The sequence below is a fragment of the Carcharodon carcharias genome, chromosome 39 (genome assembly GCF_017639515.1).
Source record: "Carcharodon carcharias isolate sCarCar2 chromosome 39, sCarCar2.pri, whole genome shotgun sequence".
Taxonomy (NCBI): domain Eukaryota; kingdom Metazoa; phylum Chordata; class Chondrichthyes; order Lamniformes; family Lamnidae; genus Carcharodon; species Carcharodon carcharias.
The window spans coordinates 2,487,523-2,505,352 of NC_054505.1; the positions used below are offsets into that span (position 1 = coordinate 2,487,523).

Here is a 17,830-nt window from a genome sequence, read left to right on the forward strand (position 1 = left end):
GAGATGGGAGCGGTGTCTTTCAGGTGCAGAGAGTTTTTTTTCTCTACGATTTCTAGAGAAGTGACATGACTAAACAGGTTTCAAACGGATGATGGTGCCTCAGGAAAGAATCCTGAACAATATTGACTGACCTGGGACCCAGGATGGGAAGTTGGGTGGTCAGGGATTTAGTGGGAACGGAGCTCAGGAACAGGAGGCGGGGCTCATGGACAGGATCAATTCCTCTGTTCTCAGAGCAGTTCAACAGCGCCCTCCCTGCAGACCCACTGGCAGCAACTCCTGTATCCCCCTGCTGGACTGCAAATGTCCACAGGGTTCAGAACTAAGAGGACTAAAGATGTTTTGGTGGAAGAAAGAGGGTGATAACAGTTTAGCCCTTGAAAGCTGAAATGAAAACAGAAAGAGCTGAAAAAATTGACAGAACTGGCAGCAACAGTGGAGAGAAAAGCAGGTGGTTTTCAGAGCTGAATATGGGTCTACTTCCGAAGAAAGGAGAGCGATAGGGGTGTGATGGGCTCTGTGCTGTTGATAGACAGGGGCAGAAGGACTGCTGGGGCTAAGGAGGTGTGGGATAAGTTAGATAGCGGGACAGATTGAATGAAAAAGCTTTCATTGAATACAAGACAAAGAGACTCTTCCTTTCACTCACACATAACCTATTCTGAAACACTCTAGCCTGCCTCCAAACTCACCCCCAACAACAAGTGCGAGGAGCTGAGGGAACTATCTGTCATTGGGTTTGGGACTGTCCAATGAGCTGACTCTTCCAGCGCTCATACTTTCTGTTATTTTGCTCTCAGACAGCGCCCACCTTTATTCTGCTGTTATCACCTACTCGGGATGAACGTTTCCTGCCGCAAAGCCACAAAGCATTGAACGAGTGCTTGAACTCGGAGTGCCGTGCGTCAACAAGCACACAAAACACTGAAGGTACTAATGTCTCAATGAACAACCAGAGTAAGTGAACAGCTTTATTTTGAAGCCATTCCGACAAATGGCGCATCCTTTATTGAATTGGGTTGATGGCAAATGATCGCTTTCTGCACATATGAATAGATTTTACCCTGTCTGTGTGAGACAAGGTGAGAAACTGTGCACGGATACATTCAAAAGGAGATGCTTGAGATTGAACCCAGGAACTCGCACATGCAAAGCATGTGCTCGACCACCGAGCTACACACCCGCCTGCAGCTGCTTCACGCATGAACAAGCCCAAAGGCTTCAAGAGCACGTTGTCCTCTTGTCTGTGACACCTTTGTCAATCTCTCCTTTCCCTCCACCTGTCACTGGCCCTCTATTCAGCTCTACATGTGTCAGCCTCCTCAACGAGCTTATATTTCACATCATTTCTATTTCTCCTCAATTCTTATGAAGCGTCAGATGAACTCGAAAAGTGAAATGAATTCCTCTCTGCAGATGCTTTCAGACATGCTGAGTTTATCCAGCTACTTTTATATTAGTGCAGTCACAGGCAATTTCAAACTCTGAACCAGTTCTACAATTAAATAATAACAGTCCTTTCAGGGGAAGCAACGATTAACTGGTTCCTCTTGCACTTACGAAGGGTAACAGTTGTATCTGGTTGTATTAGTGTAGTTGAGCCCAAGCATGGGTCTGGAATGGACAATGGCTTCATTCGATGCAGGAGTGACCTTACATTGTTTTGACGTGTTCCAACACACCCTGGCAGTGGACATCTCAACAAGTTACTCACCATATCCTTTCAGGTCTGTGTCCCTTAGTGTTGATCAGAGATGGGAGCTGTATTGGGGCAGTGGCCGGCGTGAGCAAAATAATGATTTTAAGAGAGTGCAGGACATCGAAATGGCCTAGGAGAGTGACTGCGAAACTGATTGGTAACTTTCCAACGAGAGAGAGGTTCAGGGAGGGTAAGAGGGCGGAGAGTACAGAGGAAAGAGAATCAGAGGAATTCGAGATGAAGTTCTGGGAGGGCAGAAGTCACACACTGCTCGCCAATATGTTGATGATAGCTTGGAGAGCGCTGGCGAAGGGGGATTTTGGATGAAAGGGAGGAACGCTGCGAGGTTGTCTAAGAAAGAGAATGTGCGAGAGAAGTGAAAGGACACCTCAAGGTGCGATGTGGTTATCAGTACCAGGCTGGCGCCATGACAGGCTGGGCTGGGAGAATGGGAGAGGGAGAAGTGGAGGCTTCATTCACAGGAAAGGTGCCAACCACGTCCAGGTTTCCTATAAGGCCAAGGCCCCGATATAAGCACCAACAAACTCGATACAATCACGTCAATTCTCCATACAATAACCCGAAATCTAAATAGAATCACCCCTATCTCGACACAATCACTCCCAATCTCGATACAATAACCCTCAATCTCGACACAATCACTCCTGATAGGATCATGAATGTCGAAACCTCTCTACATCTCAAACACAGGGAAGTGTTTTCCCGATCGATTCCGTCTAGACCTTCATCTTTTTCAACGCCTCTATCATACATCCTGTCAAAATTCCCTCCTCGAAAGGAAAAAGCCCCAGTCTCTGCACCGGCTCCGCGGAACTGAAGCCTGCAGCGCCGCTGGTTATAACCTCAGTGCAACCCATTCTGAAACCTTCGCCTCCTTCCTAAAGAGTGCTGCCTAGAATGTGACACCATCCCAGGCACCGTGTAGCAGAGGACATGGGCTCCGCTGAATGAGTGCTTGAACTCTGACTTTGATGAGCCACAGAATGAACTGTGAGCCCTCATGGTAAACTCAATGAAGAACTACAGGTGCAGCTGTGCTTCTGTGAACAGCTCTTTTGGAAAAAATTCCGACTGACGGCGCATCCTTTACTGAATTCGGTTGATAACCAATGCTCGCTTTTTGCGAATATGAAGCGAGTTTTCTATGTCTCTGAGCACAACAGAACACTCTTTGCAAGTGGCACCACTGCACTCGAAAGTGAAGATACCGGGGATCGAACCCGGGCCCTCATACATGCAAAGCATGCGCTCTACCACTGAGATACATCCCCACATAGGACGCGGGGAAAATACGAGTGCAGTTAAAGCTCATTTGATCTTTCAAACCTGTTCTCCTGTTCAGTGAAATCACTCACATACCAAAACGACAAACAAACAAGCACAAATGCATATGTGTAGTTAAAGGTCACTTCACCCTTCGTGGCAGTTCTACAATTAAGTAAAATCACTCCTTTCAGGTGAAGCAACGATTTACTTGTACCTTTTCCACTCACGAAGTGATACAGTAGTAATGTACTTCGGCTAGTATTATTAAAGCCCAGGCTCATCCACTGGGGACACGGGTTCAAATCGAAATTGCTAAAACCCATCTGGATGTCTGACTTCTTTCAGGGAAGGAAAACCTTCATCCTTATCAGGCCTGTCCTACTTGTGACATTCCACACATAGGTTTGTGGTTGACCCTTAACTGTCCTCTGAAATGGCTCAGCAAGTCACTCAGTTCAAGGGCAATTAGGATGGGTAGCAAAGTCTGATCGTCCCAATGACACCCACATTCGATGAAAGAGCAACGGAAATAGAAAATTAGTCCATTGCGTTCGCTGCTGACAGTGGGGAAACCTCTACTTTGGGAAGACTCAACACAGGCTGGATGACCACTTTGTAGAACATCTCTGCTCAGTCCACAATCATTGCCCCACACCGGTTGCTATTCCAGTCCAGCATCTTTCTCTCATGCTCACATTTCTGTCCTCGGCCTGATGCAATGTTCCAGTGAAGCCCAACTAAGCTGTGGGAAAAGAATCTCAACTTCCAGTTTGGCGTCCCCCAGCCTTATGGACTCAAAACTGAGCTCAACATCTTCACACCGTGACCTCTGTCTTCTATTTTGCAAATTTTCCCCGATTGTCTGTCTGTATCTTGTTCTCATGTTTTGCTTTCACGCAGCGCTTACCTTCACTCTCCTATTAGGATCTGCTCTGGACCAAATCTTTCTTCCTTTCCTACTGCCATTCTTTTATTCCATTGCGTCTTTGAAATTTAACCACCATCGCCCTCTGACCAATTCATGTCCCTCTTTATTTGCTCCACTTTGCCAACACCTTGTTCAAAACAGCTGAAAAGCCAGTACATTCTCCCTCTTTTCAGTTCCGGTGAAGAGTCATATTGAAGATGAAACGTTAACCCAGTTTCTCGCTCCACTGATCCAGCCAGGCCCGCTGAACTTTTCCAACACTTTCTCTTTTATATTTATTCCTATTCTTAAGTGTATGCGTTGCGAAGAAATACCATGTAATCGCCATCTCCCCGTTATAAAGGTAATTGTTCAGAGTTAACCCTTTCACTGCCAGATTTGGAGTCGCTTGTGAATTTGCTGTGGTCTCTTTTTGATTGGATAACACGGACTGCATCCCACATGGAGAATTTGAAACATGGAGCTTGCAAAATGATGGGAAAAGATTTTGAAGCGGCCACGTATTCAGGAGCTTTGGAGAGGAGAGGGAGATTGGAGATGGAGACCTGTGCAGAGAGTTCCTTATCTCTACATTTTTTGACAAGTGAAATGACTAAACAAGTTTGAAACAGAGCATGGTGTGTCAGGAGAAAACTGTGAACAATATGGATGATCCAGGAGCCAGGATGGGAGGTTGGGTGGTCAGCAATTTAGTGGGAACAGCACCAAGGGAACATGAGGCAGGTTGAATGGATGGGATGAGTTCCCCGGTTCTCAGAGCAGTTCAACAGCGCCCCCTTGGAGAGTCAGTGACAGCAACTCCTGCATTCCGCTGCCTGACTGCACATGTTAAACGCTTCTGAAGCAATTGGCCTAAAGAAGTGAGGGTGGGTGGAAAGAGGGCGGGAAACATTTAATCCTTGGAAGGGGAGGAAAACACAGAAAGAGCTGGAAAACTCGGCAGGACTGGCAGCATCAGTGAAGGGAGAATCTGTTAGCTGTCCGCATCGAATATGAGTCTTCTACGGAACAGAAGAGGGAGATAGGCCTGTGATGGGTTCAATGTTGTTCAAAAAAAGGACAAAAGGACAGCTGGAGCTAAGAAGACAAGTGATAAATTAGAGAGCGTAGCAGATTGAATGAAAAAGGTGTTATTCAACACAATAGAAATATAGTGCTAATGAGTTTTTGCAGTGACCAGGTGTGTAGATGAGGGGAGTGCAGTTCATATAGTCTATGTGGATTTCAGCAAAGATCCCACATGGGAGACTTATAAAGAAGGCAAATGCACATGATATACAGGATAATTTCATAAGGTGGATACAAAATTTGCTTTGTAGCAGGAGGTAGGGGGTGATGACAGAAGGCTGCTTTCGTCACTGAAAGGTAGTGTCCAGTGGTGTACCATAGGGATCATTGCTGGGTTCCCTATTATTCGTCATTTATATAAACGACATAGATGACTATGTTGGGACTAGGATTAGTAAATTTGTGGATGACACAAATATTGGTTTAACAGTGAGGTTGAGTGCCTTGGGCTACAGGGAGATATAGACAGGATGGCCAAACGGGCAGATAGGAGGCAGATGCATTTTATACCTGAAATGTAAGAGGTGAAACGGTTTGTAAGGAGTAACTTGAAAATGAAGTATTCAATAAACAGCATGACACTTGGAAGTTCTGAGGAACAAAGAGACCTTGGCGTGTTTGTCCATAGATCTCTGAAGGCAGAGGGGCATGTTAGTGGGGTGGTGAAATAGGCATATGGGACACTTGCCTTTATCAATCTAGGCATAGGTTACAAAAGTAGGGAGGTCATGTTGGAGTTGTATAGAAACTTGGTGAGGCGACAGTTGGAGTACTCTGTGCAGCTCTGGTCGCCACATTATAGGAACGATGTACTTATACTGGAGGGGGTGCAGAGGAGATTCACCAGGATGTTGCCTGGGATGAAACATTTACGTTAAGAAGTGAGATTGCAAAGATTCGGATTGTTTTCACTGGAGCAGAGGAGCCTGGGGGGCGACCGGATCGAGGTGGAGAAGATTATGAGCTTTATGGACAGGTTGCATATGGAGCACCAGTTAGCATTAGCCAAAGGTTCAGTCACGAGGGGACACAAGTACAAAGTGAGCGGCAGGAGGTTTAGGGTGGATGTGAGGAAAAGCTTTTCTACCCAGAAGGTGGGGAAGGTCTGGAATGCGCTGTCTTGGAGGGTGGTGGAGGGAGGGTTGATTTGCATCCTGTAAAAAGAACATGGATGAGCGCTTGGCATGACATAATATTCAAGGCTATGTGCCAAGTGATGGTAAATGTGAATAGGTAGTTCAGGTGTTTCTCAATTGTCGCTGCAGACTCCATGAGCCGAAGGGCCTCTCCTGCACTGAGTGATTCTGTAATTGTAATAAAGTCATAATGCATTCGCCTAGTGTATGTGATTAAAGGTGGGTACCGTCTGAAACAAAATAGCAGAATGTGTTATTACTGGAAGAGGCGGATCATTGGAGGGTCCCAAGCCTAATGATAAAGGGTTCCATCAGCTCATTGCTCTTGTTGTTGGGGATGAGTGTGGAGTCAGGCAAGAGTATTTCAGAATGAGTTTTGGATTAGTGATTAGTGGTTCAGGGAGGGGAACAGTCAGCGAGTGCAGAGGGAAGAGGATACACTGAATTGGAGATGCACTAACAGGAGGTGAGAAGTCACACACACCTGGCAGAGAGAGAGCAGCAGTGAAGATATCTGGGTACCAAGATTTTGATGATAAGTTGGTGATACCTGGCGAAGGGGGATTTTGGAAGAGACGGCAGGAACGCAATGAGATTTCCAAAGATGCAGAAAGGGCGATACAAATGAAAGGAAGCGCCAAGGTATAATGTGGTTGGAAATGCCAGGCTAGCGCCATGACAGCCTGGGCTGGGTGGATGGGAGATGGAGAAGTGAAGGCTTCATTCACAGGGAAGGTGCGATTGACCCATGTTCAGGTTACCAATATGGCCAAGGCACCGATATAATCACCAACAATCTCGATATGATCGCGCCTGATCTCGATACAAGCACCCCCAATCTCGATATAATCACCCCCAATCTCGATACAATCAAACCCAATCTCGATATAATCACCCCCAATCTCGACAGAATCGCTTCTCGAAGTTTCAAGAATGTCAAATCCACCCAAGATATCAAACGCTGGGAACTGTTTCTCCCCATCGACTCTGTCCAGACCCCTCATGGTTTTGAACGCCTCTATCAAACCTCCTGTCAACATTCCCACCTCAAAGGCGAAAAGCCTCAGACTCTGCACAGCTTCTGCGGAACTGAATCTTCTTGTCGCTCGAGGGCCCCTGGTTATAACCTCAGTGTAACCCATTCATAAACCTTCGCATCCTTCCTAAAGAGTGCAGCCTAGAATGTGACACCATACTCAGGGGGAGTTACTTACCGAACTGGACTGATCCACAAACTCCCAGGCACCGTAAAGCAGAGACATGGACTCTGCTGAACGAGCGCTTGAACTCTTGAGTGTCGTGAGTCAACAAGCACACAAAATGCTGAAGGCGAATATGTGTGGCTGTGGGCCCTCATGGTTGTGTCAATGAACAAGCACTGCTTTGATTATGTAAACAGCTTTATTTTGAGACCATTCCGACAGATGGCGCATCCTTCATTGAATTCGGAGGTTGGCAAATGGTTCCTTTCTGCACATATCAAGCGAGTTTACCATGTCGGTGTGTGCAAAGGTGAGAAACTGCGCAGGGCTGCATTCAAAAGTTGAACTGGAGATGCCGGGGATTGAACCCGGGACCTCATACATGCGAAGCATGCGCTCTACCACTGAGCTACATCCCCAGACGCGATTCCAGGCCCCATAAATAAGCACAAATGCTTCAACAAAAGGTTATCCTCTTGTCTGTGAATCTTTTGATAATCTCTTCTTTGCCTCCACCTGTCACTGGCCCTCTATCCAGCTCTACCTGTGTCACCCCCCTCAACCAACTTATATTTCACCTCATTTCTATTTTTCCTCAGTTATGATGAAGTGTCAGATGAACTCGAAAGGTGAAACGTATTCCTCTCCGGAGATGCTCTCAGACATGCTGAGATTTTCCAGCTATTTTTATGTTATTGTAGTTACAGGCAATTTCACTTTCCGAACCTGTTCTACAGTTAAGTAAAAACACTTGTGTTAGATGAAGCAGCGATTAACTGGTTCCTCTTGCACTCACGAAGGGTAACAGTTGTAATCTGGTTGTATTAGTGTGGTTGAGCCCAAGGCTCATTCACTGGGGATACGGATTCAAGTCGATATTTTGGTACCAATATGTGGAACTGAAAACTCGTCTCCCAGTAACGGTGACCATGGAAATGCCATCGATTGATGTAAAAACCCACCCGGTTCTTGAACACCTTTCAGGGAAGGAAAACCTTCATCCTTATCAGGCCTGCCCTACTTGTGACTTTCCACACATAGAAATGTGGTTGACACTTAACTGCCCTCTGAAAGGGCCCAGAAAGTCACTCCGCTCAAGGGCAATTAGGGACGAGTAACAAAGGCAGATCCTCCCAGTGACGCCCAAATCCCATGAAAGAACAAAAGAAATATAAAATTAGTCCATTGCATTCGCTGCTGAGAGTATGGACTCCTTTACTTTGGGATAACTCAACACAGGCTGGATGACCATTTTGTAGAACATCTCTGCTCAGTCCACAAACATGGCCCCGCCCCGGTTGCTACTTCAGTCCAGCATCTTGCTCTCATGCTCACATTTCACACACCCCTCCCTGATACAATGTTCCAGTGAAGCCCTTCAAAGCTGTGGGAAAAGAACCTCATCTTCCAATTTGGAGTCTTTCAGCCTTATGGACTCAAAACTGAATTCAACAGCTTCAGCCCATGAACTCTGCCCTCTATTTGTATTATTTTCCCCGATTGTCAGTCTATATCATTTCCTCATGTTTTGCTTTCAGGCAGCGCTGACCTTGACTCTGCTATTGACACCTGCTCTGGACCAATGCTTTGTACCCTTTCTCATACCATTCCCCCTCTCTTTCCCATTTGTTCTATGGTATCTTTGTAATTTAATGTCCCCGGACCTCTGATCAATCAATGACCCTGTTTTTTTCTGTTCCACCTTCCAAACTTACCTTGCGTCCGATAGCCGAAAACTCACCACATTCCACCACTCCTGATTTCAGAAGAAACGTCATAGTTAAGGTGAAACATGAAGCTCTGGAAATGCCGGGCAAATGTTTTGAAGTCGGCAACACATTCAGGGAATTTGGAGAGGACAGGAAGATTGGAGCTGGGAGCGGTGTCTTTCAGGTGCAGAGAGTTCATTATCTCTACATTTTTCCATGAAGTGACATGCCTAAACAGGTTTGAAACGGAAGGTGGTGCCTTAGGAGAGAACCCTGAACAATAGTGACTGACCTGGAAGCCGGGAAGGGACTTTGGGTGTTCAGAAATTTAGTGGGAACAGAGCACAGGAACAGGAGGCGGGGCTCATGGACAGGATGAGTTCCCCGGTTCTCGGAGCAGCTCAACAGCGCCCTCCCTGGAGAGTCACTGACAGCAACTCCTGCATCCCCCTGCTGGACTGCACATGTCCACAAGGTTCAGAACTAATAGGCCTAAAGAAGTGTTGGTGGACAGAAAGAGGGTGATAACAATTTAGCCCTTGGAAGCTGAAATGAAAACAGAAAGAGCTGAAAAATTTGTCAGAACTGGCAGCAACAGTGGAGAGAGAAGTGGGTGGTTTTCAGAGACGGATATGCGCCTTCATCCGAACAGCGGAGAGAGATAGGGGTGTGACGGGCTCCGTGCAGTTATAAAAAGGGCAGAAGGATAGCTGGGGTTAAGGAGGTGAGGGATAAATCAGATAGCGGGGCAGATTGAATGAAAAAGGTTTCTTCCTTTCACTCACCCATAACCTATTCTGAAACACTCTAGCCTTCCTCCAAACTCACGCCCAACAGCAAGTGCGAGGAGCTGATGGAACTCTCTGTCATTGGGTTTGGGACTGTCAAATGAGCTGCCTCTTCCAGCGCTAACACATTCTGTTATTTTACTCTCAGACAGAGCACACCATTATTCTGCTGTTATCACCTACTGTGGGCGAATGCTTGAACCCTGAGTGTCGTGCGTCAACAAGCGCACAAAACACTGAAGGTAAAAATCTCATTGAACAACCGCAGATGCTGCTTTGATTATGTCAACAGCTTTATTTTGAAGCTATTCCGACAGATGGCGCATCCTTCATTGAATTCGGATGTTGGCGAATGATCGCTCTCTGCACATATGAAGCGAATTTACCATGTCTGTGTGTGTCAATGTGAGAATCTGTGCACGGCTGCCTTCAAAAAATGAGGCGAAGATGCCGGGGATTGAACACGGGACCTCACACGTGCGAAGCATGCGCTCGGCCACTGAGCTGGATCCTCACCTGCCGGCATCTGGGATGTAAAGAAGCACAAATGTTTCAAAACCCCTTTGCCCTTTTGTCTATGCCATCTTTGTCAACTCTTCTTTGCCTCCACCTATCACAGGCCCTCTAACCAGCTCAACCTGTGTGACCCCCCACCCTCCGTCAACCAGCTTATATTTCACCTGATTACTATTTTTCCTCACTTCTGATGAAGTGTCATATGGATTCGAGAGGTGAACTGTATTCCGCTCCGCAGATGCTGTCAGACCTGATGAGGTTTTCCAGCTCTTTTTATTTTTCTGCAGTTACCTTCAATTGCACCCGCTGAACCCGTTCTACAATTAAGTAAGAACAGTCCTTTCAGGTGAAGCAACTATTTACTTCTTCCTCTTGCACTCACGATGGGTAACAGTTGTAATCTGGTTGTATTAGTGTGGCTGAGCCCCAGGTTTATCCAGTGGGGACACGGGTTCAAGTCGAAATTTAGGTACCAATAAGTGGAATTGGAAACTCGTCTCCCAGTAACGGTGACCATGAAACCGCCAGCGTTTTGAATAAAAACCCATCTGGTTCACTGACATCCTTCAGGGAAGGAAAACCTTCATCCTTATCAGGCCTGCCCTACTTGTGACTTTCCACAGTTAGGTATGTGGTTGAGTCTTAATTGCCCTCTGAAAGAGACGAGGAAGTCACTCAGTTCAAGGGCAATTAGGGATGGGTAACAAAAACTGATCCTCCCAGTAACACCCACCTCCCATGAAACAACAAAGGAAATATAAAATTAGCCCATAGCATTCGCTGCTGAGAATGTGGACTCCTCTACTTTGGGATAACTCAACACAGGCTAGGTGACCACTTTGAGAACATCTCTGCTCAGTCCACAAACATGGCCCCGCCGCGCTTGCCATTCCAGTCCAGCATCTTGCTCTCATGCTCACATTTCAGTCCTGGGCCTGATGCAATGTTCCAGTGAAGCCCAACAAAGCTGTGAGAAAATAATCTCATCATCCAATTTGGCGTCTTCCAGCCTTATGGACTCAAAACTGAATTCCACAGCTTCAGACCATGAACTCTGCCCTTTATTTGTATTATTTTCCCCGATTGTCAGTCTAGATCATTTTCTCGTGTTTTGACTTCAGTCAGCACAGACCTTTATTCTCCTTTTAACACATTCTGCTATTCGGCTTTCAGACAGCGCTGACCTTTAATCTGCTAATAACGCCTGCTCTGGACCACTGCTTTGTTCCTTTACTTTTATCATTACCCTTCTCTTTGCATTTTGTTCCATGGCATCTTTGCAATTTAGTCTCTCCAAGCCTCTAACCAATCCATGACTCTTTTATTTGTGCTCCATGTCCTCCCTCTCCTTGCGTTCAACAGCCGAAATTCCAGCACATTCCACCACTTCTCATTTCAGAAGAAGCGTTATATTGAAGGTGAAACCTTAACACTGTTTCTCTCTCCACAGATGCTGATAGACCTGCTGAGATTTTCCCAGAAATATTTATTAATTTTTATTTATGCCTTAACGTGCCTGTTCTGTACAGAACTTCCATGTAACTCTTTCGAGTACAAACCCGTTTCCATCTGTTTCAGATGAAGTTATATTGTTTCATTGTTTGCCATTGTGAGATTTGAACTCTTGATTCCATCTGTTCTTATTCAGATGAAGTTACATTATTTCATAGTTTGCCATTGTGAGATTTGAACTCTTGATCTTGGGATTGCAAGCCCAGTACCATAACCACTTGGCTATTTAGGCCAAGCAGAACTTCCATGTAACTTTTTTTGAGCACAAACATGTTTCCATCTGTTTCAGATGAAGTTACATTGTTTCATAGTTTGCCATTGTGAGATTTGAACTCTTGATCTTGGGATTGCAAGCCCAGTACCATAACCACTTGGCTATTTAGGCCAAGCAGAACTTCCATGTAACTCTTTTGAGTACAAACCCATTTCCATCTGTTTCAGATGAAGTTACATGTTTCATAGTTTGCCATTGTGAGATTTGAACTCTTGATCTTGGGATTGCAAGCCCAGTACCATAACCACTTGGCTATTTAGGCCAAGCAGAACTTCCATGTAACTTTTTTTGAGCACAAACATGTTTCCATCTGTTTCAGATGAAGTTACATTGTTTCATAGTTTGCCATTGTGAGATTTGAACTCTTGATACTCTTTCGAGTACAAACCTGTTTCCATCTGTTTCAGATGAAGTTACATTGTTTCATAGTTTGCCATTGTGAGATTTGAACTCTTGATAGTTTTGCCATTGTGAGATTTGAACTCTTGATCTTGGGGTTACAAACCCAGTACCATAACCACTTGGCTATTTAGGCCAAGCAGAACTTCCATGTATCTGCCATTTCCCAGTTATAAAGGTAATTGTGCATCGTTTACCCTTGTCACTGCCATGTATGGATTCGCTGGTGAATTTGCAAAGGCCTCTTTTCGATTGGGTATCAAAGGCTGAATCCCACGTGGAGAATTTCAAACATGAAGCTCGGGAAATGACGCGCAAATGTTTTGAAGTCGGCAACACATTCGGGGACTTGGGAGGGGAGAGGGAGCTTGGAGATGGGAGCGGTGTCTTTCAGGTGCAGAGAGTTCATTTTCCCTACGTTTTCTAGAGAAGTGACATGACTAAACAGGTTTGAAACGGATGGTGGTGCCTCAGGAAAGAACCCTGAACAATAGTGACTGACCTGGGAGCCAGGATGGGAAGTTGGGTGTTCAGCAATTTAGTGGGAACAGAGCTCAGGAACAGGAGGCGGGGCTCATGGACAGGAGGAGTTCCCCGGTTCTCGGAGCAGCTCAACAGCGCCCTCCCTGGAGAGTCACTGACAGCAACTCCTGCATCCCCCTGCTGGACTGCACATGTCCACAAGGTTCAGAACTAATAGGCCTGAAGAAGTGTTGGTGGACGGAAAGAGGGTGATAACAATTTAGCCCTTGGAAGCTGAAATGAAAACAGAAAGAGCTGAAAAACTTGTCAGAACTGGCAGCAACAGTGGAGAGAGAAGCAGGTGGTTTTCAGAGCCGAATATGTGTCCTCTTCCGAACAGAGGAGAGAGATAGGGGTGTGATTGGCTCTGTGCTGTTGATAAAAAGGGCAGAAAGACAGCTGGGGCTTAGGAGGTGAGGGATAAGTTAGATAGCCGTGCAGATTGAATGAAAAACGTGTCATTGAACACGAGACAAAGAGACTCTTCCTTTCACTCACCCATAACCTATTCTGAAACACTCTAGCCTGCCTCCAAACTCACCCCCAACAACAAGTGCGAGGAGCTGATGGAACTCTCTGTCATTGGGTTTGGGATTGTTCAATGAGCTGCCTCTTGCAGCGCTCGCAAATTCTGTTATTTTGCTGCCAAACAGCGACCACCTTTATTCTGCTGTTATCACCTATTCGGGGCGAATGCTTCCAGCCGCAAAGGCACAAAGCATTGAACGAGTGCTTGAACTCTGAGTGTCGTGAGTCAACAAGCTCACAAAACACTGAGGATACAAATGTTTCAACGAACAATCGCAGATGCTGCTTTGATTATGTAAATAGCTTTATTTTGAAGCCATTCCGACAGATGGCGCATCCTTCATTGAATTTGGATGTTGGCGAACGATCGCTTTCTACACATATGAAGCGAGTCTGTGTGTGTCCAGGTGAGATCCTGTGCACGGATACATTCAAATGTCAAGATGGAGATGCCGGGAATTGAACCCGGAACTGCATACAAGCGAATCATGCGCTCTACCACTGAGCTACATCCCCAACTGCCTGCACTGGGGGGACATAAAGAAGCACAAATGCTTCAACACCACTTTGTCTTCTTGTCTATGATGTCCTTGACAATCTCTTCTTTGCCTCCACCTATCACAGGCCCTCTATCCAGCTCTACCTGTGTCAGCGCCCTCAACCAGCTTATATTTCACCTCATTTCTAGTTTGCCTCAGTTCTGATGAAGTGTCATATGGACTCGAAATGTGAACTGTATAAATGCCCCAAGAGAAGGAGGTGGCTGAGCTGCCTTCTTGAACCGTTGCAGCCTCTGTGGTGTAAGTGCACCCACAGCGCTGTTAGGGAGGGAGTTCCAGGATTTTGTCCCTGTGGTGTAGGTACACCCACAGTGCTGTTAGGGAGGGAGTTCCAGGAATTTGTCCCTGTGGTGTAGGTGCACCCACAGTGCTGTTAGGGAGGGAGTTCCAGGATTTTGTCCCTGTGGTATAGGTACACCCACAGTGCTGTTAGGGAGTTCCAGGATTTTGTCCCTGTGGTGTATGTGCACCCACAGTGCTGTTAGCGAGGGAGTTTCAGGATTTTGTCCCTGTGGTCTAGGTACACCCACAGTGCTGTTAGGAAGGGAGTTCCAGGATTTTGTCTCTGTGGTGTATGTGCACCCACAGTGCTGTTAGGGAGGGAGTTCCAGGATTTTGACCCAGCAACAGTGACAAAACCGCCAACATGTTTCCAAATCAGGATCGTGAATGGATTGGAGGGGAATATCCAGGCGCTGGTGTTCCCATCTATCTGCTGCCCTTGTCCTTCTAGATGGTAGTGGTCGAGGGTTTGGAAGGTGCTGTCGAAGGAGCCTTGGTGAATTCCTGCAGTGCATCTTGTACATGGTAAACACTGCTGCCTCTGTGTGTCGGTGGTGGAGGGAGTGAATGTTTGTGGATGGGGTGTCAATCAAGCGGGGCTGCTTTGTCCTGGATGGTGTCGAGCTTCTTGAGTGTTGTGGGAGCTGCACTCATCCAGGCAAACGGGGAGTATCCCATCGAACTCCTGACTTGTGACTTGTAAATGGTGGACAGGCTTTGGGGAGTCAGGAGGTGAGTTACTCGCTGCAGGATTCCCAGCCTCTGACCTGCTCTTGTAGCCACAGTATTTATATAGCTGGTCCAGTTCAGTTTCTGGTCAATTGTAACCCCCAGGATGTTGATAGTGGGGGATTCAGTGATGTTAATGTCATTGAACGTCATTGGGGTATGGTTGGATTTTCTCTCTGTTGGAGATGGTCATTGCCTGGCACTTGTGTGTCGTGAATGTTATTTGCCACTTGTCAGCCCAAACCTGGACATTGTCCAGCTGTTGCTGCATTTGGACATGGGCTGCTTCAGTATCTGAGGATTTGCGAATGGTGCTGACATTGTGCAATCATCAATGGACATCCCCACTTCTGACCTTATGATGGAAGGGAGATGAGAATGAATCATATTTTTAAAAAAAGAAATCCGTCCTAGTTACCATGGTCACCATTACTGTCAGCAACTTCCCATTCAACATTTATTAACTGAACTCGAATTCCACCGTCGGCCGTGCTGGGACTCGAACTCCTGACCTGAGGGTTTGAACCTGGATTTCTGGATCATCACCCGAGTGACATGAAGACGACTGTCTCCCAGAGATGATCCGATTGCGGTTTCCTGGGGGCTTGCTGTGCATAAATTTGCTCCCAGATTTCCTTCATTAGAACAGAGACTGCATTGCAAATGCCCTTCGTCGGTTATAGGGCATCAATTGAGAAGTCAAAGTGAGCGTGACAGGCGCTAAGCCAATGCAAGTCTTTTTATTATTAGAATTTCCATTTTCAAAGCAGACAACCCCCACCCCTACAGCTATAAAGCAGAAAAGAACGAGCAATATGATGTTGAATTGATAATCTGTGTTCGTGACGTTAGTTGTGAGTTAAATGATTACCATTGCCAATGAGAAATAGCACCAGGATTCTGGTCAGAAATGGAACCTAGGAAACCTGTAGTTCAGCTGGCGCTTGACCCTGGTGTGAAAGGTGGGGGAGAATCATCATTTTGAAAGGTTGCAAAAGCTGCTACAATCCACAACAGCTGCAGCAGCCAGCGGTGGGAGGCGTTCCTCTATGGGACTGCTAGCTTCCAGAGGCTGCACTCCCTCCAGCTCACTCACACAGAGCAACCTCTCTGCAAGTGCAGCTCGCAAAAGGACTGGCACCTCCAGCACTCACTCTGCAGAAGTTCACACGAGGTGACTATATTTTTCACAACTTTTCGCCCTCAGCAGCACCATGAACCTCCCTTCTTCTCTAAAAATAAAAGTCATCTTACCCATCACGTCATGATCAGCAACCAATCCATTCTGGCACGATCTGGGCCCTATTATATTTCGCCCCTGTCTCGGTCAAAGGAATAGGCAAGCACAGCTTTGCTGCAAGATGCCTGTCTGCCCCCTGAAATCCATTCTCCAGATGGTCTCAATTCTGTTGACGAAGGGTAAGTCCCCCCTTTATTTCTGTGGCTGGTAGTGAAAGGTGGGGTTTAAACAAAAGGAAAGGTTCATTTATCCTTAAACTCAGTTGAATTGGTTAGAATGAGGAAGCTGCAGCTCAATTCGAGCGACTGCTTCTAAGATACCTCAAACACCAATACTCGTGTTTCTTTCAAATAATAACCTCAGAGATCTTTACTCTGCTTTTTCTATCCCAGGCGTCGAGGCATTCTCCTGGTCGGTTCCTGATATTGGAGCCTCCACAAATTCATCTTTGATGACTCTGCCCTGCACCTCGATTTTCAAATCCTCATTCCACTGTTTAAACTCCAAGAACAGGCACGGACTCAGAGTAAAGGGAAAACCTTTTAGAACAGAGATGAGGAGAAACTTCTTTAGCCAGAGAGCGGTGAATCTATGGAATTCATTGCCACAGAAGGCTGTGGAGGCCAGGTCATTGAGTGTATTTAAGAGCGAGATAGATAGGTTCTTGATTGGTAAGGGGATCAAAGATTACAGGGAGAAGGCAGGAGAATAGGGTTGAGAAAATTATCAGCGATGATTGAATGGCGGAGCAGTTTCGATGGGCCGAATAGCCTAATTTCTGCTCCTATGTCTTATGGTCTTACGGACGAAGGCTGCCTGCAGCCTCTCTGTCTCTGTTACTGCCTCCAACCCCCACAATACTCATGATCCTGCTCAAATCTCTCCTTAGCCCTTCGCCCCCTCCCTCCTTATTTCTGTAACCTCCTCCAGCCCCGACAATTCTTATCCTCCTCTTCAAATCCCTCCCTCACCCCTTCCCTCCCTATCTCTGTAACCTCCTCCAGCCCCGACAACTCTAACCCTCCTGTTCGCTCTGAAGCCTTCCAGCTACACAACCCTCTAAGATCTGTTTTTCTTCCCCTTCCTCCATACCAGTGTCGTTTCGCTCATCCACTTGGGCTCACCCTCTGGAATCCGCTTCCTCAGGCCCAAATACCTCTCCACCCCCTTGAAACGGCGCCTTCAAAATCTCCCCTTTTGATCAGATAGAGACCCTGGCCTCAGTGTTCTTTGTTGTTGGTCTAGTCATGTGCCTGTGACTGGCCTTACGACATTTATCAAAGGGATAGGCGCTGTATAAATGCACGGTGATGTTGCCTTGCCCTTGTCCTGAGGTCTCAGCTCTTTCTCAACGCTGTATGCAGAGTATTCGTGGCTAATGCGAGGTTTTCTCCTCTGTCCCTTAAGTGTCCCCAACTAACACACCCATAGGCCACACAGCTATCCTTGTA

General features: G+C 46.4%; 1 protein-coding gene and 2 non-coding genes across 3 annotated transcripts in view; 1 reads left to right on the forward strand and 2 right to left on the reverse strand.

The window, feature by feature from the left end:
* Positions 1–2,919: 2,919 nt before the first annotated feature.
* Positions 2,920–2,991, reverse strand: trnaa-ugc. Its single transcript has one exon. It is a non-coding gene; the product is annotated as a tRNA-Ala (tRNA).
* A 4,676-nt stretch (positions 2,992–7,667) lies between these two features.
* Positions 7,668–7,739, reverse strand: trnaa-cgc. Its single transcript has one exon. It is a non-coding gene; the product is annotated as a tRNA-Ala (tRNA).
* Positions 7,740–10,264: 2,525 nt separating this feature from the next.
* Positions 10,265–17,830, forward strand: part of LOC121273099 (alpha-1B-glycoprotein-like) — a 111,993-nt gene continuing 104,427 nt past the window's right edge. Inside the window, exons 1-2 of the mRNA XM_041180063.1 lie at positions 10,265–10,350; positions 16,473–16,558. Of these exons, the coding sequence (XP_041035997.1) occupies positions 10,265–10,350; positions 16,473–16,558 (172 nt within the window). The remainder of the gene's footprint in view (positions 10,351–16,472; positions 16,559–17,830) is intronic.